Source organism: Parasteatoda tepidariorum, chromosome 5, assembly GCF_982258835.1.
Source record: "Parasteatoda tepidariorum strain Cologne lab strain chromosome 5, Ptep-v5.0, whole genome shotgun sequence".
NCBI lineage: Eukaryota > Metazoa > Arthropoda > Arachnida > Araneae > Theridiidae > Parasteatoda > Parasteatoda tepidariorum.
The window spans coordinates 57,150,523-57,170,168 of NC_141759.1; the positions used below are offsets into that span (position 1 = coordinate 57,150,523).

The following is a 19,646-nucleotide window of genomic DNA, read 5'->3' on the forward strand; positions in this document are numbered from 1 at the left end:
TTTAGATTGAATTGCTTCTTCGTCGTGATAAATTTCCTCACAGCGAATTGTTATTGTTGAGAATAGATCAACTCCTCCCGAATATTATCTAATATTGAAATAGTTCTTCTACCAGTATTTTCTCTTTTCCCGTACCAGAATTTTCACTTTTCCCGGCGTGAACGTGTTAAATGTATTTTGCATCCCGAAACATTTTTAAGTAAAGTTCTTTCAAGTCAGTATGTTTAACTAAATTTTGTCATATATTTATATTACTTTTATTTTTGAATTAACTTTCTATAGGCGTAAATTATTTCTAATATAATTTTTTTAAACATATAATTTTATTCAAGTATAAAAATAAGATTGGAAAAAGTGGTTATAAAATGAAAATAACCAATCGATATCAGTCACCGACTCATTGGGTTTGAGGAAAAACTGACCACTAACTTATTAGTCTACCACTATCTATTAACTGAAAATTTAAATTTTCAGGTCGATAGGATGGTCCGTTTACTGCTTTTTGGCGTTCTACACACCTTAAAATGATCAAAAATAATCTCCAACATATTTTTATATAGATACAAGAAAGTTAACTTATTCATTAAAATAAGCTCAGTTTTCAAATATTTTTTTATAAAATTGACTTAAATTTTTTTTTCTAGTTATATTACATTTAGTTAGGAAAGAAATAAAATTGAATGAACTAAAATTGATGTTAAGAATTAAATAAACTGAATTAAGTTTTCAGGGTTAATAAAAAAGAAATTTTTTTATAGCTGAATTTAAGTAATTCAAAGTTTAGTGGGAAAAAAATTCAAATCCAATTTATCTTAAAATATGAAAGATTGAAAAAAAAGTCTTCCTACAATTTATATCTTTAAATATTTTGCAAATTGTTTAACTATATGGACTATAATTTCTTCGTTTTAAAGTTAAATTTGTTAATCTTATTGACAGGATTAAATTATGCTTTAAAGCAACTGGTCCGAAGGCTTTAATGTAAATATCTTCCGTCTGAACTGATATCTAGAAACTGAATAATTTAATTTTTGAAATTCATCTTTTAAAAACGGGACATTTGGGTTCACTGAAGTATGTTAAAAAAAGTCTTTTTTTGTGAAAAAAATTACGTGACTGCTGTTTTTTGAAGTTTAAATGATAATTAACATTAGAAATTATCAACTAATTTAAGTATAAATTCTCTAATATTTTTTTTGAAGAAAAAAAAAACAAACTTTATGCATCATTAAAAAGTTATTGGATTACACAACCTCAGCAGGAAATGTCCACCACATCTTGTTGAAGCTTAACAATTGTGCTTAAATTAGTATATTTATAATAAAAAAACTGCTATGGGTATGAAATAATGAAAATGCTCTCTTAAAAAGTCTCAAATTGCAGCTAACATAAGAAAATTTTACTTAGTTTCAATGTAAACGTATTCTCACTTTATAAGCAAAATCACTTTTTACATTTATCACCTACTTGCAGTGAATTTGTATGCAAACGATGAATGTTACTTTTAACTTATCTTCCAACTGCCTACAGTATAATATATACACTCTAATAAACAAAGAGTCCCTTTAAAAAACGTATAACATCACTTTTGAAAAGATACACTCTCAATTTTTTTTTGTGTGTCACGAAAAAGTTTTTCTATATTTAAAAAAAATTGCCACACAGACTAGAAGATGTTTACTCAGAAATGTCAAAATTTTTCTTTTAACAACTGGAACTGACAAGGAAGTGGTTGTGAAAAAGAGAAGTTTCGTATCAAATAATATTTTTCCTTTAAAATGTATTATTTTGTTAAAATAATACATTTCCTATGGTATAGGATAATACATATATCCTATACCATAGAAAATGCTGCATAATAATTTTGATCTGTCAGCAAACAACATTTTCCCAATATTATCTGTTTTCGGCACACAATAATATGTTATATAGTGAAGTTTATTTATTTATTTATTTACAATTTTTGTTTGTTTATTCGAGGGTTAATAAAAATGGAAGTATAACCAAGAATAATTTTTTTCTATCGTTGAAAACGGTTCTAAATGCGATATTTGATATAGTTTATTTGGAAAAGAAAAAGATTTTTAAAATATTCTAATTTTGGTATTTAAGAATAAATGTACTTGTAATGTTTCTTTGAAGCTTTGTTTATTAGAAAAAGCAATTTTTTCCCAGGATTAAGGTTGCTTTCTTTGCAAGTGAATTTTATAAAATTTATGCAGCCAACAAATGATTAAATTATAATTCTATATTGCACTTCTGAGTAAAAATGCAGTTTAATCAACGATTTAATAAACAAACTCTGCATGTCTTACATTCATATTTACACTCGTCACCCAACTATGGCTAAGTACCCAGCTCCGATTTTCATGGTTTTAACTTATAACGATCATGGTGGGAATGCCACTAAATATTGACTTAGGACAGAAAATTTTGACAGTGCTGGTACCACTCTCTCCTAACTGCCACATCACAACCAACAAGAGAACTGAACTTTTGAATGTAAAGTATTTAACGTACGTACGTCAGTGTATGCACGTCAGTTATTTAGTCGACTGCCAAGATCGAACTCCTTATCACCAGTTCTCCGCCATCGTTGTGAGAATTCGTAGTTTGTCTCATTATTCACGGAAATGTTCTAAATATTCTACACTATCAGAGTTCGAATATTTTTCTTACGGTTCAAATATTTTTCTTCAAACAGAAAGTGACTGTAATTATTATTATTTTTTTTTAACTTTACAACCATTTTTAAAAATTTAAGACTATCCTACTTTAACGTTGATTAACTTTGTCTCGTGGAGCATTGAATGACTAAATAGAATTTCTCGTGAGTTTATGTGACGTCCGGTGGCTGAGTGGTGACGCTTCGCGCTCACATGCCACAGATCCTGGATTCGATCCTCTGGCCGGGCAAGGTTGACCCAACCTTTCATCCCTTCAGTGGGTAGATAAATGATTACCAAGCATGCTTGGGAACTAAACCATAACCTTCTATAGAACCACCTTCCATAACCACCTTCTAGTAGGTGTTGATTAAACACTGGGGATTTCGCGTTCGGCTGACCACTTAACCGGAACGTCTGCTCCTACACCCCAGAGCCCAAGGCCAAGAAAACTGAGATGGGCACTTTAGGCCTTGACCCTCTCTGGGCTGTTATGCCACTGAGTTTAGTTTTTTTAGTGAGTTTATGTAGGTCGTTATTTTATTTACGTCGCACTAGAACTTCACAATGAGCTATTGACGATGGTCAGGAAAACATACCCGAGAATGATCTAAGGACCTGCCATCAGAATTTCGATCCTCTGCAGAGGGGATGGCTCCTCCACTTTGGTAGCCCGGTGATCTGCTCGCGAAATCGAGCACTTTACGATGGAATAGTAACGAGAACCCTCGGTCCCTACGCAGATTGATCAAAGTAGTTACCCATCTGGTTACTGACCACAGGAGCTGACACTTGACTTCGATGTTCTACTGCGAACCACGCAAGTTTATATAGTTCTATGTTAATTTTAATGATACATATATTTGCCAAAAACGTCGTTAAAGCGATAGAAATTTTTCAAGAATGTAAAATAAACAATTATATCTCTGAACTCACGCTGTTTATATTGGAAGGAATAATTAAATTTAATTGTGGAGATACTGCCATCCCAATGAGCAATCGAAAATTTGATCATTGACTGATAAGTTATTTCCGTTGCTAGAAGAACAGAAATGAAGTATTCCTCTTTTTGTTCACCAGGAAGCTTTTGCTAGAAATTGCAAAAAAAAGTAATAATTGAATTTCATTTAGTTTATAACCCTTTGAAACAGAATTTTCAGTGTTTTGTACATATTTCTTGTTTTTGTTTGTTCAAAATAAGCAAAAAAAATATATTTTTAGCCTTTTAATAATTTATGGTTATGGAATAGAGCATGATTTTCATGATTAGATATGGTTTTCTTTTTTTCGAGTTAAAGGTAAAATTTTTCAAACACGGTCCACTTCCAAATAATAACTTTTCAAATCTGCACTTATTTGCAGTTATTTAAATTTAAGAGAAACAGTCATTCATATTTGAAATTAGTTTGATTTGCAAAATCATAAATTGATAAATTTTTGAATATGGAAGAAAAAGAAAAAAATTTAAACTACTTTGTTTTTGGTTTTTATATTTCATTAGAAATATAATTCCTATAACATTGCAGATTTTTAAATAACTATTAAACTATTTTTTACAATTAAAAAAGCCAAAATATATTTCTACTTGTAATTAGAGAATCAAAAAAAAAATATGTAAAAGGGACGCCAGTGTCATAAAGGGTGAATCATTTTATTCCTGATATATTAAGATTTTCTTAGCGAATCAAGCAAATAAAACTTTAAAGACTTGAAATAATTTCATTTTTAAATTGATTCCAATTAGTTTCGAAGCAGATCACTTTAATTTCAGTGACTGTATTTCGACAGCAGAAAATCTTATCACCTTACGAGTTAACCTAGAACAAAGGCAAACTCAATTGTGAGGTTATTGATGGTGTGATAGCATGTTACCATGGTTACTGTCACGTTAATTGAGAGCGACAATGTAAAACTTCTTCAAATGGAAGGATAAATTACTTTGAAATGGAAGAGGTTGCTTAACGTTACCACCATCCCTAAGGTAATAGCTTTCAAAGCGAGAGTCTGGCTTTTCTAGCCATTTTAAGATGATAAGGAAGAGATTATTTTGCTGTTAAGGTCTTAAAATAGACGTCGATGACCTGAATTAAAGAACTTTATTATTCCCCAATCTGTAACTAAGATTCTTTAATGAAGATAAAAAAGGAATAGTTAAGGAAATGTGAACTTTTAATTTCTTTACTTAAGCTAAGAATTAATTATTGCAACAAAATGGAGATTAAAAGCAATCTAGGTTATCCATTTTTGTTTTGAATACGATATTGAAAGGTGATCGGGTATAGTTTTTACTCGTACTTTACTTTTTAGGAGAAATATTTATGAAGCAATATTACTGGAAATTCTATCAAATCGGAAACAAGAATTTTACTTTCTTTACCCTGGATACCTATATGAATTAGCACTTCACCATGAAATTCTAATGGTTATACACCAATAAGGTATATTTTTTTAGCCCTGAATACCTTTATGACTTAGCACTTTATCATGAAATTCTAATGAAATACAACTCTTGCGTTAATAGTATTTATTTGGACTCAATTTAATAAAATCCTTTAAATTCTATTCATTTTTATACTTAGATTTTTTTAATTTGACATTCTGTTTATTTGGAGAATATAAATAGTTTGAAAAATATCTAGAAAAATCAAATATGTGTTTTCGTTTTATGATTTCTGGGAATTTAAAAATAAAAAATAAATAAATATAAAATGTTAGTAATTTCTCAGAAGTTTTTTTTACACTTCAGAAGTATTTTAAACAAAAATTCATTAGTTTCGGAAATAATTTATTTTTTGTATTTCAGCATGTTACACTCTTCTAAACAAATGAAATTTTCTAAACAAACAATCCATTATATTTAAATTTATTATTTTTCGCCTTTGCCAGTATTTTCAAAGGCTTTCTTTTTTCTTTTAAACAATTTTGGTTTTTGTTATAGCAACATAACTGAAAACGATAAAAAGATATCGTTTGATTGGAACGCGAAGTCTGAAATCGAATATTTTGTTTTATCATCCAACTCATTTTCTGTTCAGTCAATAACTTCCTCGAAAAGAACTTTTTCTCTCACAGTTCTTTGATTGAAACGAAAAAGGAGAACAAAAAAAAAAATCAACGCAAGCTCATATCTGCTTGCGTATCTCAGGGGATAAAATGAATTGTTTTCTAAGAACAAAAACATGCCAAGATGATGAATGCGCCAAGAAAGAGGTGAAAAAGATGTTTTTTCCGCTAATGGGAGAGAAGGAAGGTTAAAAGAGTAACGTGAAAAATGGAACTGTGTTTTCTTTGAAAAACAAGGCAGCTAACTTTTTACGGAATTATTAAGATAAGCTCATAAAATATTTCCCCCTTAAAATTTTCTTTAAAAAACAGATACATATATGAATTTTTTTGATTAATGATTCTTATATGTATATACATAGATAATTTATCTTTTAAAGAAATCGTGCAAAGTAACGTTTTATTTATCGAATTGGCGTCTATGTTTTTGTTGTTGTCATTTTGTGTTTCGTCATTACCATCTACGGATTTTATCTAAAATTTCTTACAAAGAAAAATTTGAAATATTCAATTTTTTCTTTATAAGAATTTCTTTATAAGAAAAAATTTCAAAAATTAATAGTTATAATCTAATAAACTTCATAAGAGTTTCTTTATTAGAAAAAATTATAAATGTTCAAATATTTTTCAATTCAAATGTTGCAACCAGCAATATTCACATATTGCTGGTTGCAATATTTGAATTGAAAAATATTGCAACCAGCTCTCTTCTTAAAGCTATGACATATTGGTATCTTAATTTAATTTTAGATACCTACATTTGAATTTTATTTTAAAATAAAAACATTTTAAACATGTTTGTTTGTTTTCCAGACTGATTAAAAACGAATTTTAATAGTACAAAAACAAAATCAAAATTATGGCTAACAAATCAATTTTGATATTATAATTTAGTGTAATAATGTATATTAAAATCAGTTTAATGCTACTCAACAGAAAATTTCAACAACTGTATCTTATGCATATCATCCCCACAGTGTTACATCACAGTTTAAAAACATCTTCAAGCCGTTTTTTTAGACAGTAACACTGACCATCAAATGAAACGATCATCAACAGAATGAAATATGTCAGGTTACTATTACTAAATATTTACCAGTTTATTGTACGTATGGCGGGAAAAAAACACAAATGTCAGTGTAAGATTATCATACATTTTCATATTCGCTTCAAAATAATAACACTGACTATCAACTATTGAGCAAAAGTTTGCAGGTTACAGTATAAGCAATAGTTTTCATGCGGATTATCAATACAATTAGACTATTTATTGTAAAAATGAAATAAGCAATTACAAATGTTTTTATGTTTACATCAAAATAATAACAATGAACTTTGAGAGCAAGAGTCTGCAGGCTGTATAGTATATGTTGCAGTTTCCATGTGGATTATCACTACCATCTGCGTATTGTAAGAATTGCATAAACATTGTCAAAGTCTCAGCACAGTTACCAATTTTTTTTTGTCCACATCTATAAAATAACACTGATCTACGGCGGATAAGCAAAAGTCTGCAGACTATATACACTGGTTATCATAAATTAAGGAAAATTCACAAAAATCGCGATAACTCAAGAAATTACACATGGAATTTTATGAAACTTACCCACAATATACAACACATAGTAAGGTATTAAACAACATAAAAAGAAATTATCAGACATTAATAGTAGTATAGAAATTAGCACATGTATAAAATAAACAAATTGGAAGTATCGGTTTGCAATAGAAAAAGTACCTTTAATATGGAATATGATTGCCTCTAGAAGCAATACAGCACAAACAGCGATGTGTGATGCTTTCAATTATGCGGTCTATCAGTTCAATAGGAAGTGAGAGCCATTGCTCTTGTAAAGCAGTTGCAAGCGTGGCAAGGGTCTGAGGGGGCGGATTGATGGCAGATACACGCCTCCCTAGAGCATCCCAAACGTGCTCGATAGGATTCAAGTCCGGGGATCGAGCTGGCCACTCCATGCGAGTAATTGTTTTCTGTTGAAGATAATCATCAACAATGCGAGCTCTGTGTGGTCTTGCATTATCGTCCTGTAACAGGAAGCAATCACCAATTGCCCCGGCATATGGGCGCACATAAGCATCAAGGATGTTGTCTCGATAAACCTGAGCATTCACGGTTCCCCTTGGAAAGACATGGAGGTATGTGCGCCCTCCTAAGGATATGCCTCCCCAAACACAGACACTGCCTCTTCCGTATGCATCTCTTTCACGGATGTTTGATGGATGATAACGGGTCCCAGGTTCTCTCCATATCAAATAACGTCTACTGTCACTTTCTAGACTAAACCTGGACTCATCCGTAAAGAGAACAGGCCTCCATTGATCTGACGTCCAGTGGACATGTTGTCGGGCCCACTGCAAACGGTCTCTCCTATGGCGTGATGTGAGCGGCACGCAAATGGCTGGTCGTCTCGCATACAGACCACCTTCGTGGAGCCTTCTGCGCACAGTTGACGTTGACACCAACCTTCCGGTGGCTGCAGCAAGAGAGGATCTAAGATGTGTCGGAGTAGCGGTTCTATTCCTGCGTGCACTTAATGTCAAATATCGGTCATCGGCACTGGTCGTAACAGTTGGCCGTCCTTGACTGAACCTCCTAGATGCCGAATCTGTGGTTTGAAATTGCCTCCAAAGTCTATGAACCACAGATGGACTCACATTTAGCCATCTGGCCACTTCTGATTGACTCTGCCCTGCCTCTAGTCTCCCGATGGCTCTCCATCGTAGTTCTTCAGGCAAATGATGCCTAGAGGTCATTATTACGAATTGGCTATCTCAGATTTTCAATGTCGCAATCACAGTAAAATTTGTGTGCTTTCTCTCAAACTTGGACTTTTATGCTCCAGGCAGATGACGTAAGCCGAGTGCAGCGCCACTAATTTGCATATTGCAATTTTACTCAGCTACTCTTAGTGGACAACATATGCAAATTTTGCACGGTTTGGCTTACTTTTGAAAGAGTTATCGCTAGTTTTGTGATTTTTCCTTAATTTATGATAACCAGTGTAGTTTGGGTAACAGTTATCATACAAATTATTACCGAATTGTAAGCTCTTTATGTTAGTATAAATAGTTTTTCTTAAGAATTATAAGCTAATTCGTAAAATGAAGAAAAAAAGCACTTTTAAAAATTTGCCAGTAAATGCGATTATCAACAGAAAAAATAAATTTTATAAAGTTCTAATTTAATATTTCATACAAGATAAGCGGTTCTTGACATTTACTTATGAATCATCAGTCAACAATTTAAAAACTCTAATTTTATGGCATACTAGCCGATTTCTGCTCCAAATGAGAAATTTTGGTACATTGAAATGATAAGTCCTTTATTATACTGGATTATTCATAATTCTCCCCAGCGTTTCGAAGCATTATAACATATAAGAACATATGAAATAAAGAAAAATGGGTTTACAGGCTGAGGGAATTATGAATAACCCTGTATTTCATACATTTGTAGCATAATCATCGAACATGCAAATTTAACATTATTTTCTTATTTACAGATCAAAGATCAAATCAAAAAGAAGCGGAAACGAGCTTAAAACGGAGAAGATTGTTAAGATTTGCACGTTTGGATGAAAATGGAGAAGGCTTAACTTATTCATCAAATGGCAGTATAGATCCCGAAGTAGCAATCCACGAATTTACTGATAACTTAGACGAAGATATGAGACATGTTGAGCCTACAGATTCTACCGAGAAAGCAGATTCCAGCCCTAATGAAAAGGAGAAGTCTGGAAAAGACGTTCTCAATATTCTCCCAGAACACACAAATCTAGAGAAATCGACAACTACCGAAAAACCCTCAAGCAAATCTAAGCACCAAGAGACTACGGATTCTCCCGAAAAGGATACGAAATCAGGAAAAGATTCTGAGTCCAACACGGAAGTTGATAAGTCTCCTGGTGAGAAGGAAGTTGAAAACGAACAGCCTAATCCGGGTACATCAACAAGATTGCAAAAAGGTAACCCCAATTTATTGCATAAATTACATAAGGGTCAACTTGTACCACGTCCTCTACCAACTTCAACTAAAGAACCTAATATAAGTGAAGCCACGGCTGTTCCATTTGAAGAAGAATGCACACCACCAGGTGAGTAGAAAAATTTTTTAAAATTCTTTTTATAAGATTCTATCTAAATTTGCATGTTAAAGCTTTTGCTGCACTGTTGCAAATACGCAGCAGGGTGTCCAACAGAGGATTGATCGATTTGAAAAATATAAATCTCATTATCAAACAGTCAGTCCATTGTGAAAGCTTTAAACATTTATGCAGAAATTTTATAATGTAATTACAAAAGTTACCAATTGATGGCGCTGTACGCTGTATAAAGTTCTTAGAAAGATTACAAATGCATATAATCTTACTTGCGATTTTCTACTACCAATCAATCGAAAAATAGTTTAAATCTCCTAACCCAGCACAATAACAACATTAGAATTGATTGTTCTTGTCAACGGTGGTTTGTGGCGCTATCTGTTGGCAACTTTTGTAAGTAAATTTTAAAGTTTTTGTATAGAATTTTTTCAGCTTTGACAATAAACATACTGTTTGTTTCATTCCTTAATCACCTTTTGTTTCCGAGATTTTAAATTTGAAATAAGCCAGCCTTCCTGCGTATAGTGCGCAAAATAGGAAACGGACCACCTTTAATCATTTTTGATCTAATGATCGAATCTTTACGTTCTAGGACTCACTGGTTCAAGGGGTGACATAAGATGCTACTTAATTAGTGCAGATGATATTTTAAGTTACGAATTCAGAAACAAAAACTTACTTTCTCTGAATAAGCAAACCTTTTTTTCAACAGATTTGGATATTTGATCTCCAAAATATAAGGGGTTGCCGCAATCTTGGAAAAATGGTCCCAATAGTTTGATCAGTACACCGGTTCAAAGTTTGGACCACTTAATGTTAGTTTTACTTTTTGCGCATTTCGCCATATCGCGAGAACGTTTTATGCAAATTTAAAAAAAATTGCACAAGATTGTAAAATTCAGTTTTCCAAAGATAATTTGTTAAAAAAAATAAGTGTTAGTAAATTTTAATAATTTTTTATTATTTAATTTAATAATAGTGAGAAAAAATATGAATGATGAGGTATACAATTTTACATCATTTTTAAGAATGCAAATTTGTATGCTGAAATACAAAACTTGAGCATAATCGATCGAATAGTACCTAAGAAATCAAATTTTAAAAATACAACTTTTTTGAAATTCGATTCTCCATGAACTGTTCGACCACTTACGCTCAAATGTAAATCTACCATGTAAAATTGCCTTCTTCAAAAATATATAAAAAATTGTATACCTTACAACTCAGAATTTTTCCCGACTATTATAAAATTAAATAATAAATATTTACTAAATGCTGTGTTTTGCATGAAATCACCTTTAGATAAACGAAATTTTAAATTCCGTGCAAAATTTTTTCAATTCGCTTAAAAAGTTCTCGAGATATGGCGAGATACACAAAAAGTAAAATTAACATTAAGAGGTCAAAATTTTAGACAGCTCTCCTGACCAAACTATTAGGACCATATTTCCCAGGTTGCGGCTACCCCCCATATTTTGGGGGTCAGAAATCTGAATCCTTCGAAAAAAATGTATGTTTATTCAGATAAAGTACGTTTTTGAGTCTCATTTTTTAATTTAAAATATCGTCTGCACTAAATAATTAGCATATTTGAATTCACCTCTTCAAACAATTAAGATCGAGTCCTAGTACGTGAAGATCCGATCATTAGACCGAAAGTTATTTAATGAGGTCCATTTTCTTTAACGCACTGTACATGTGTAACGCAAATATATTAATTGAAACAATAGCGATATTTTAATCGATTTTATTGCGATCGACTTTAAAGCTGTTATTTAAGGTCTCTGTTGTCACACGGTATATTAGTGATATTTAAGTAATCGATTTTAAGGCTGTTTTTCAAGAGATCTGTCATCACATGACATATCTGAGATATTTATTATATATTAGTGATATATGTGATCGACTTTAAGGTTATTTTTCAAGGGTTTAGTCATCACATGACATATTGGTGATATTTATGCTAACGACTATAAGGCTGCTATTCAAGAGCTCTGTCATCACATGACATATTAGTGATATTTGATGGTAAAGTTTGCTTTCTGAAAACTGGCTGAATAAAAAATTTAGTTGAGATTGATTAGCATGTAATTCATTTAAGAAATTATTTATAAGAACTATTTAAATAAAAATATGTAGTTTTTGATTATTTTATTTTTTTGTGCTTGTCTGCTTTATAAAAAATACTCAGCATAATTTCAACAAGAGATACTATAATAATTTATGAATGCATGCTGAAACTCCCATAGCATAGCAAAGCAGCAAACTATACTGCCTAGAGAAATTAATTTATTTCCTTATAAATAATGTAATTTAATATGCTAAAGAATATTTTAATTAGTATTTGGTATTAATATAATCTTGTTCTGTGTAATATAATTTATTAATTTATTATTCGTTTGATACTTTCCTAACAAAATTAATTACATTGGTTATTTGTTTTTTTTAAAGAAAAAAATCTTTTCTCCGAAAAAGATTAAAGAGAAAGAAAGAAAAGGGGAAAAAATAGAGGAAATTTCTTTATTCCGTTAAGAGGATTACTGTATTCTAGCGAAACGCCAAGATTTGATTGAATTTAAATTTTTAATGTGTCTAGGTTTTTCTTTGTTTAGCTCAAAGAATTTTTTCTTCCATAAAAGAAACGTATAAACCCTCAATAATGTGATATAGTTACAGGAATATAAAATATTTCAATGCATATTTTACGATATATTTAATAGGATTTTTTTTAACTTTCTGAAAAATTACACATGTAAATTAAGTAGAGTTCTATTTTATTTTTTGTTTTCGTGAATATTTTTCCGAACTTCGCTACGCCTTATGTTTCTGTAGTTAGCTGAAACAGTAATTGTTTAAAATAGAAAAGTATATTAATGAAAATATAGGAGTTAATTAAACTATTAACTGGTTTATCAACTAACTGGAGTTGACTTTCGGTGCATTTTACATTACTTTATAAAAGTGGAACAGTCGGCACTTTAAGTGTGTTTTATATTATAGCCTACATGCGTGTGACATAAGTTTCGTAAAAAGTATCAAACCCTCATTCTACACCTATTCTCCACTCTACAGATATGATTCTTGGAAGAGTCATATCTGTAGAATGAAGAGTCATAAGAATTGAAGTCATTAGAATGAAAATAGAGTCATAAGAATTGAAGAGTCATTAGAATGAAAATAGAGTCATAAGAATAAAGAGTCATTAGAATGAAAATAGAGTCATAAGAATAAAGAGTCATAAGATTCTGAGATTCTACAGATATGATTCTTAGAAGGGGAGGACATGACTTGGGGAAAATTTACTTCGGGCTACTTGTAAAATAACTTTAGGGTTTTGTTTATCACAAAAGACATACAGTCTAACAGCCGATATCGAGAAAATAGCTTTTGAAAATTGAAACCTAATTCACTCATATATTCCAGTTAATTTTTACTCTGGGGAGTGACGCAGACTCTAAGTAGTATCGTATTTAACTGCCGCTCACACGTTTTGCTTTTGCTTCTCTCTGGCTGCTTCTTTCACAATTTTTTTTTAAATGAATCTTCTGATCAGGAATAGTACTGATGAAAAACTTAAATATTTCAATTGATTTTTCAATTCATTAATTTTGAGCCGTGCTGGCCCACAATGCGGTGAACCGGTTTCGAATCCCAGCGGCAACTGGTTGATTTGAATTCCGCACCATGTTTGCACCGACCACAGTGCTGACGTAAAATATCCTCAGTGGTAGACGAATCATGGGTTAGAGTTCTCTTGCCGTCAGGCTAAACGTAGCAGTTTTCCCTGGTTTTTCTCACCGTGTAACGCAACTGCGGACTGGTTTCATCAAAAAATCCTCCACGAAGACAAATTTCTCTCCCATACTTGATGCAGGAGTTCCCTTGTCTTCTGGATTGGGTTCAAATTGAAAAGGCTACGGAGTTAAATTTTAGTAGTCGTAAACCCTAAATTGGGTCTGCTGTTCAACTACGGTTATAAAATAAAATAAAATTCATTAATTTTTGTAATAATTAGATGGTATTCCACGTTTAAATTACAGTCATAATTCCATATTCTAATTATAAAATGATATGGTACGTAGTGTAAAAACAGAGATAGGGGAACGTTGCTTCTAATGGACCGATTAATTTGCAATTAATTTTGGATGGCTGCGTGAATAGAACCCGAACACAGGGAGCTCTAAGCAAGTACTTTGCCTTTTATATTGTCTTATAATAATTACTTCATTAATATTTACTAAAATTACAATCTTCCTTCAAGTTCGAAATCACGACTATCCGTTAACATCAGAGACTGGAGTGGACAAGATTTTACGTCATAATAAATAACAAATTTGCTATTTTAAGGTGGCAACCCCTTTTAAATTTTAGTCATAAAAGTAGAACTCAAAAAATGGTTATGGATTATTATATTGTCTTGACTTTTATTGTGCTGTCTAATAACCGAGTTAAACCTTGACAATCTAGGCAGCTGTGCCGTTGGCAGGAATAAATCATAACTAACTTATGGATAGTGTTTAAATTTTAAGATTTATGTTACTTTTTTGTCTCAGAATTGCCTGGCCAGCTAGGACATATCTATGTATAGCATAGTCCTGCTATTTTAAGGTGTGAACGTGCCACAATTATAGAGAGTGTTATCGTGAATTTCCCAAGTGGTGCGTTCCACTTCTAAGCAGTTTCAATAATTCTGAAGAAATGAAATCAGAAAGAAAATAATTTCTAGTAGGGTTATAATCTCTATCAAATGTGTAACTACTTTATAAGTTTAAAAAATTGTAAGACACTACAATGCTACCACAGAGGATCAAGGATGAGTTACCTTATTTGGTGAATTACGGAATCAAGTAAAGAAAAAGTTACTTTTTTTCTACTTTAGATTTTACTTTTAACATAGTTTAAATACGTTCCAAATTTTGGGTCAAAAAGCTCCCTGACACCTTAGTTTCAAAAATAACAGTTAAAGTAACACTTACCGTTCTCAACATTATAACTACAATTGGTGGCTGATAATATAATGTAACATAGAGAACACTCTAAAATTGTACTTTTTCACGTGTCTAGTACAATTTTATGACATAAAACCTCTACTTCTGAATTCTGCCACCAGATGGCACTAGGTGACGTGCCTATCATTGTTTTCATATAGCCACTCTATTACACCTAGATAGTATTTTGTGTTTATAGGTTTCATTCTCCTATCTAAAAATAAAGGAGTCTGGAATTTTCTTTGTCTTTATTAGAGCATACACATACGCAACTTAGAGAACTCTCTAATGTTGAACTTTTTCACGTGTCTAGTAGAATTTAATGAGATAAAAACTCTACTTCTGAATTCTGCAGATAGGTGGCACTAGGTGATGCGTCTATCATTGTTGTTCATATAGCCTATTCTATTACACCTAGATGGTATTTCATGTTTATAGATTTTATTCTCCTATCTAAAAATAAGGGAGCTTGGAATTTTCATTGTCTTTATTGCATTAAACTCAAGGATTATAGAACATATTGCATATTTTATAAGCAATAGCACAATATTTTTTAAATATAAAGAAGAGACGCTTTTGGATAAATTTCTTTCACGCCTTTTGCTTTTACCATTTCTCCCAAAAGAAATCAATTTAGAAGTTGAATAACGACCGGATTTGAAGAAAATATATGCCCATTGAAAGAAGGATGGCAAAAACGAGAAAACTGTTTTCAGAGGAAGACTAATCGTGTTAAGGTCTGGAACATTCGATGCCTCTCACGTTTGGCCTTTCAGCTAACGGGTATAATAAAATACCCGATGCGGCATTTCCGAATAAACCTTCTTTCCACACTCGCTGTGTACTCGAAATTTCCTATGCTTCGAATTTTAAAGATTGCACGCATTATAGGTTTTACGTGACACAATAAGGAATGACGGATTAAAGGGATTGAGTTTATTTCATATTTTAAATGTTTCAGAAATTTCTCTGTTTTTCTTTCTTTTTTGATCTATAAATTATTTGCATTTTTTAAAAATAAAGTTAATTTATCTTGCTTAAGAGGTTTTTGGTATTTTATCGAATCGATTACAGTAAGTATTATTGCAAAGTTACATTATATATACACATTATAATACTTTACGAAGTTTACATTCGAATCGATTACAATAAGTATTATTACAAAGTGATATTATATATGGGTCATTCTCACGAAAACTGTCATTTTTCAGTTCATAAAATCCCGAAAAAGTGAAGTGAATAAAAAGCTCTGAAACTTTTTATATTAATAGAAATATGTAATGGCATTATAAAGAAAGTATATATCCTATAAAATATACTTAATATTTAAATTAATTAATTTTTTAAATAATTAATTTATAATTAATTAATTTATAATAATTAATAATTAATTAATTTAATAAATAAATAAATTAATTTATTAATTTTTTAATTTATTTTTCAAATTAATTAATAAGTAAATTAATTATTTTCACTATTTAAAAAGTGAGGGAATGACACTAATAGTGAGGGAATGATATTTTATTTTAATACATGTTTTTATCTAACTTACATCTACCTAAAGTTTGAAAATGATAACATACTAAGTATATCTAATATTTATTATAATTTACTCTTATATATTTAATAGTTTTTACAGTTTTGGGAAATAAAATTGGCTGGCACGATTGAACAAAAACAAATTTAATAATATACTCATCTTGAATCATTCCCTCACTTCAGCGTCATTCCCTCACTTTATGCACTAGTGAGGGAATGACGAATTCAATAAAATTTAAAAATAACAGTTAGGCCTAATTAATTTCTGAAGTCAATCACATACAATTATATTCATACAAGAAAGCAACATATAATTATCCACTTTCTCGATGAAGTTGTATTTTATTTTACTCTAAAAAATGACATGAGGGAATGACAAATGTAAAAAATTTTACCTGGTTTGATTCATTCAAATTTATTCCACAGCAAGGCTTCTTTAAGTTGAAGATGGAAACATACTGCAATTTTGTTCTATGATGCCAGTTGTTAACTTCTGAAGTTTTTATTAAAATATTTTTATTCTAAGAAGATTGCAGGTGATTGGAACATTGTTGTGAGGGAATGACGCAAAACACTGGGGACAAAGTTTAAAATAGTGCTGTGTTAATATTTTTATCAGAAATTAAATTTAAAATTGATTTTCTGAATTCTATATTTTAGTATTCTGAAATAAAAAACACGAATTTGTAAAAAAAAAAAATTTATTTCAGTAACAATTTTTTTCTTTTTTTAAATCAGCAGTGGGGACAAGTGAGGGAATGACATATTGGTATATTTTAATTACCTAAAATAAATAAAAAATAAAAATTGATAATTTTATTTTTATTCTTTTGTTAGCTTGCATTCTGAAGGACACTTTCCCTGAATTTTTTTTTCGTAAGCTGTAAAACAAACATAAAATATACTGGGGACATGAAAATGACTGTTTTTGTGAGAATGACCCATATACACATTATAATACTTTAAGAAGTTTACATTCATCATTAATGTATTATGAAGTTGTTGATGGAGTTTGAGTTGTGATTTGAGTTTTGAATAGATGAAAGAGTATAAACTTTTCATTTTTATCTATACGAGGGTTGTTTAAGTAAGGGCCGTTTGTACACTAATAGGAGTGCTTGAGTGCTTTTGTACACTAATAGGAGTGCTTGAGTCGTGTCTCGGCATTCCTTTTTATTTTACTTTACAACCGTCGCCGAGCAGTCGACCCAATTTTATGGGTTTACGACTCCGTAGCCCTGTAGTTTAGAACCCAATCCAGAAGACAAGGGGACTCCTGGATCGAGTTTTCCTGGATCGATCCCCGATTGGGGCAACCCCCTATATTTTGAAAGTCATAAATCCGAATCCGTCGAAAAAAAGGCATGTTACTTCAGAGAAAGTACGTTTTCGAGTTTGATTTCATCACTCAAAATATGGTACGCACTAATTAGTTAGCATATTTAAGGTCAGCCCATCGAATCCTTAAGATTGAGTCCTAGAAATAGAAGATCCTATTTTTAGATCAAAAGTTATTCTGGGCGGTCCGTTTTTTTATTTTGCGCCCTATATCACACAAAAGGAAAGCGTGTAATTGATGAGATGTGCTATTAAATAAATGTCTTTTAATTTTTTTGTATGGATTTAAGTTTAAAATTCTTACAAAATAAATAAAATAAATGGTACAACTAATGATAAAAATCTAAGCACTGTACGAAAGATAGCTAGGTACGTTTATTCAAAAGTAGGAGAGAAATTAATAAAATATAGTTTCCGGTCCAAAAGGCTTGTAAATAAAAGTCAGCTCATATTGTCACTGGTCCGTTTATATGCTACTATTTGATTATTTTCTTAAAAAGAAATTATACAAAAAAATGTAATAAGAGAATGTATAATGTTCACAATTATGATGAAATATGCTATTTTGTAAGTACAACACAGACCGAAACACGAAGGCAAAAATCAAAACTTTAAAATAAGGACTACTCATCAATGATTATCAGTGGTCATGATAAAGTTTTGTTAACAACGGACTACCATTAATTTCGCGTCCTAAATTTAAAATTGTTACCAAAAAAACACAAAAGATGGGAAATAAAACACCCTGCAAGTATTAGAATTCGAAGTTTTCCTTCTCATCATTCTATAGAACTTCCTCTAATGCGCTTACACTGTTTTTCAATTCTTAGTCTTCAATTAACTTAAGACTATTTTGTGAAACATTACTGAAGGATCTATACGCACTTATTGATAATAAGTTCCAACTTTCTCCTATTTGTGCGTTATATGTCAAAACAACGGCCACGATTTTCTGCTATAAACAGATTAGAGATGCATTAAAAGAAAACCATCTTTTTCACTTTATCGCGTGATTTGATTATCTACGCATCCGTCGTAGAGGATGTATTCTTAACAGATGATTAATCATTACTAAGTGGTTTCAAGTATTATGATGGGATTTGGATTTCCTCTGCACTGCCATTTCTTTTTGCATAAAGTAATATTAAATAAATGAGAGCATAAAATTTGAAGATATGCCTGAGGAATTTGGAGTCTTAAAATATATTTACTGTTATTAAAATATTCAAACAAAGTTTATGCTAATTATTCGGATTTTATAAATAATAAAGGGATACCCAAATAGCATACAACCTTATAGCAAGCGTTGTATTTTTTTTTATTTTCGTGGTATAGGAAAGTTGACTATTCTTATTTTTTAAAACTTAGTAAATCTTGTTTTTGCCTTTTCTTTCATTCGAGCTTTACTTGTGCATTTCTAACTTTGTTTTTATTTTGTTTGTTTTAAAATTTCAAGGAACAGGTCAACATTCAATTTTAAGATGTTAAATAAAGTATATTAAAGCCTGAGCGAATAAACATAGTTTTAGTCATGTCCATAAAATCTAGAATAAACCTTGAGAATGTGAATTTATCTTTGGTTTTAGAACGCTTTTTACTCTTGATTTGCGAATGATGGTTCATCGTCGATTTCAGAAGGTTTTTCCAGCCTTGTTTTGCAACGGGAGTTTCAATCTCGGTATAAAAGGGCTGTTTATACAAATTGGTGGCCAGAAATTTTGCTTCTCTGCATGGTTTCAAATAGAATGAAATGGAAGTCTATGATAGAAGCCCTATGCTCCAATTCGGAGAAAGCGAACTAGCATAGTTAAATTTAACATTGTTTCCAGCATGTATGGTTTATTTAATAATAATTTATGAACCTTGTTGCTGACGTTAAAATCAAACTTACCCTGTTATCTAGGATATTATTCATAAGTCATTGATAAAGATTT

The 19,646-nt window shown here is 31.1% G+C and overlaps 1 protein-coding gene across 2 annotated transcripts in view; it reads left to right on the forward strand.

Moving 5' to 3' along the window:
• The window catches only part of LOC107436813 (sodium/potassium/calcium exchanger 4), a 185,897-nt gene that overhangs the window by 104,670 nt on the left and 61,581 nt on the right, over window positions 1–19,646 (forward strand). For both annotated transcript variants that reach the window (XM_087163991.1, XM_087163992.1), the window contains exon 2: window positions 9,251–9,841. In XM_087163991.1, the coding sequence (XP_087020117.1) occupies window positions 9,251–9,841 (591 nt within the window). The remainder of the gene's footprint in view (window positions 1–9,250; window positions 9,842–19,646) is intronic.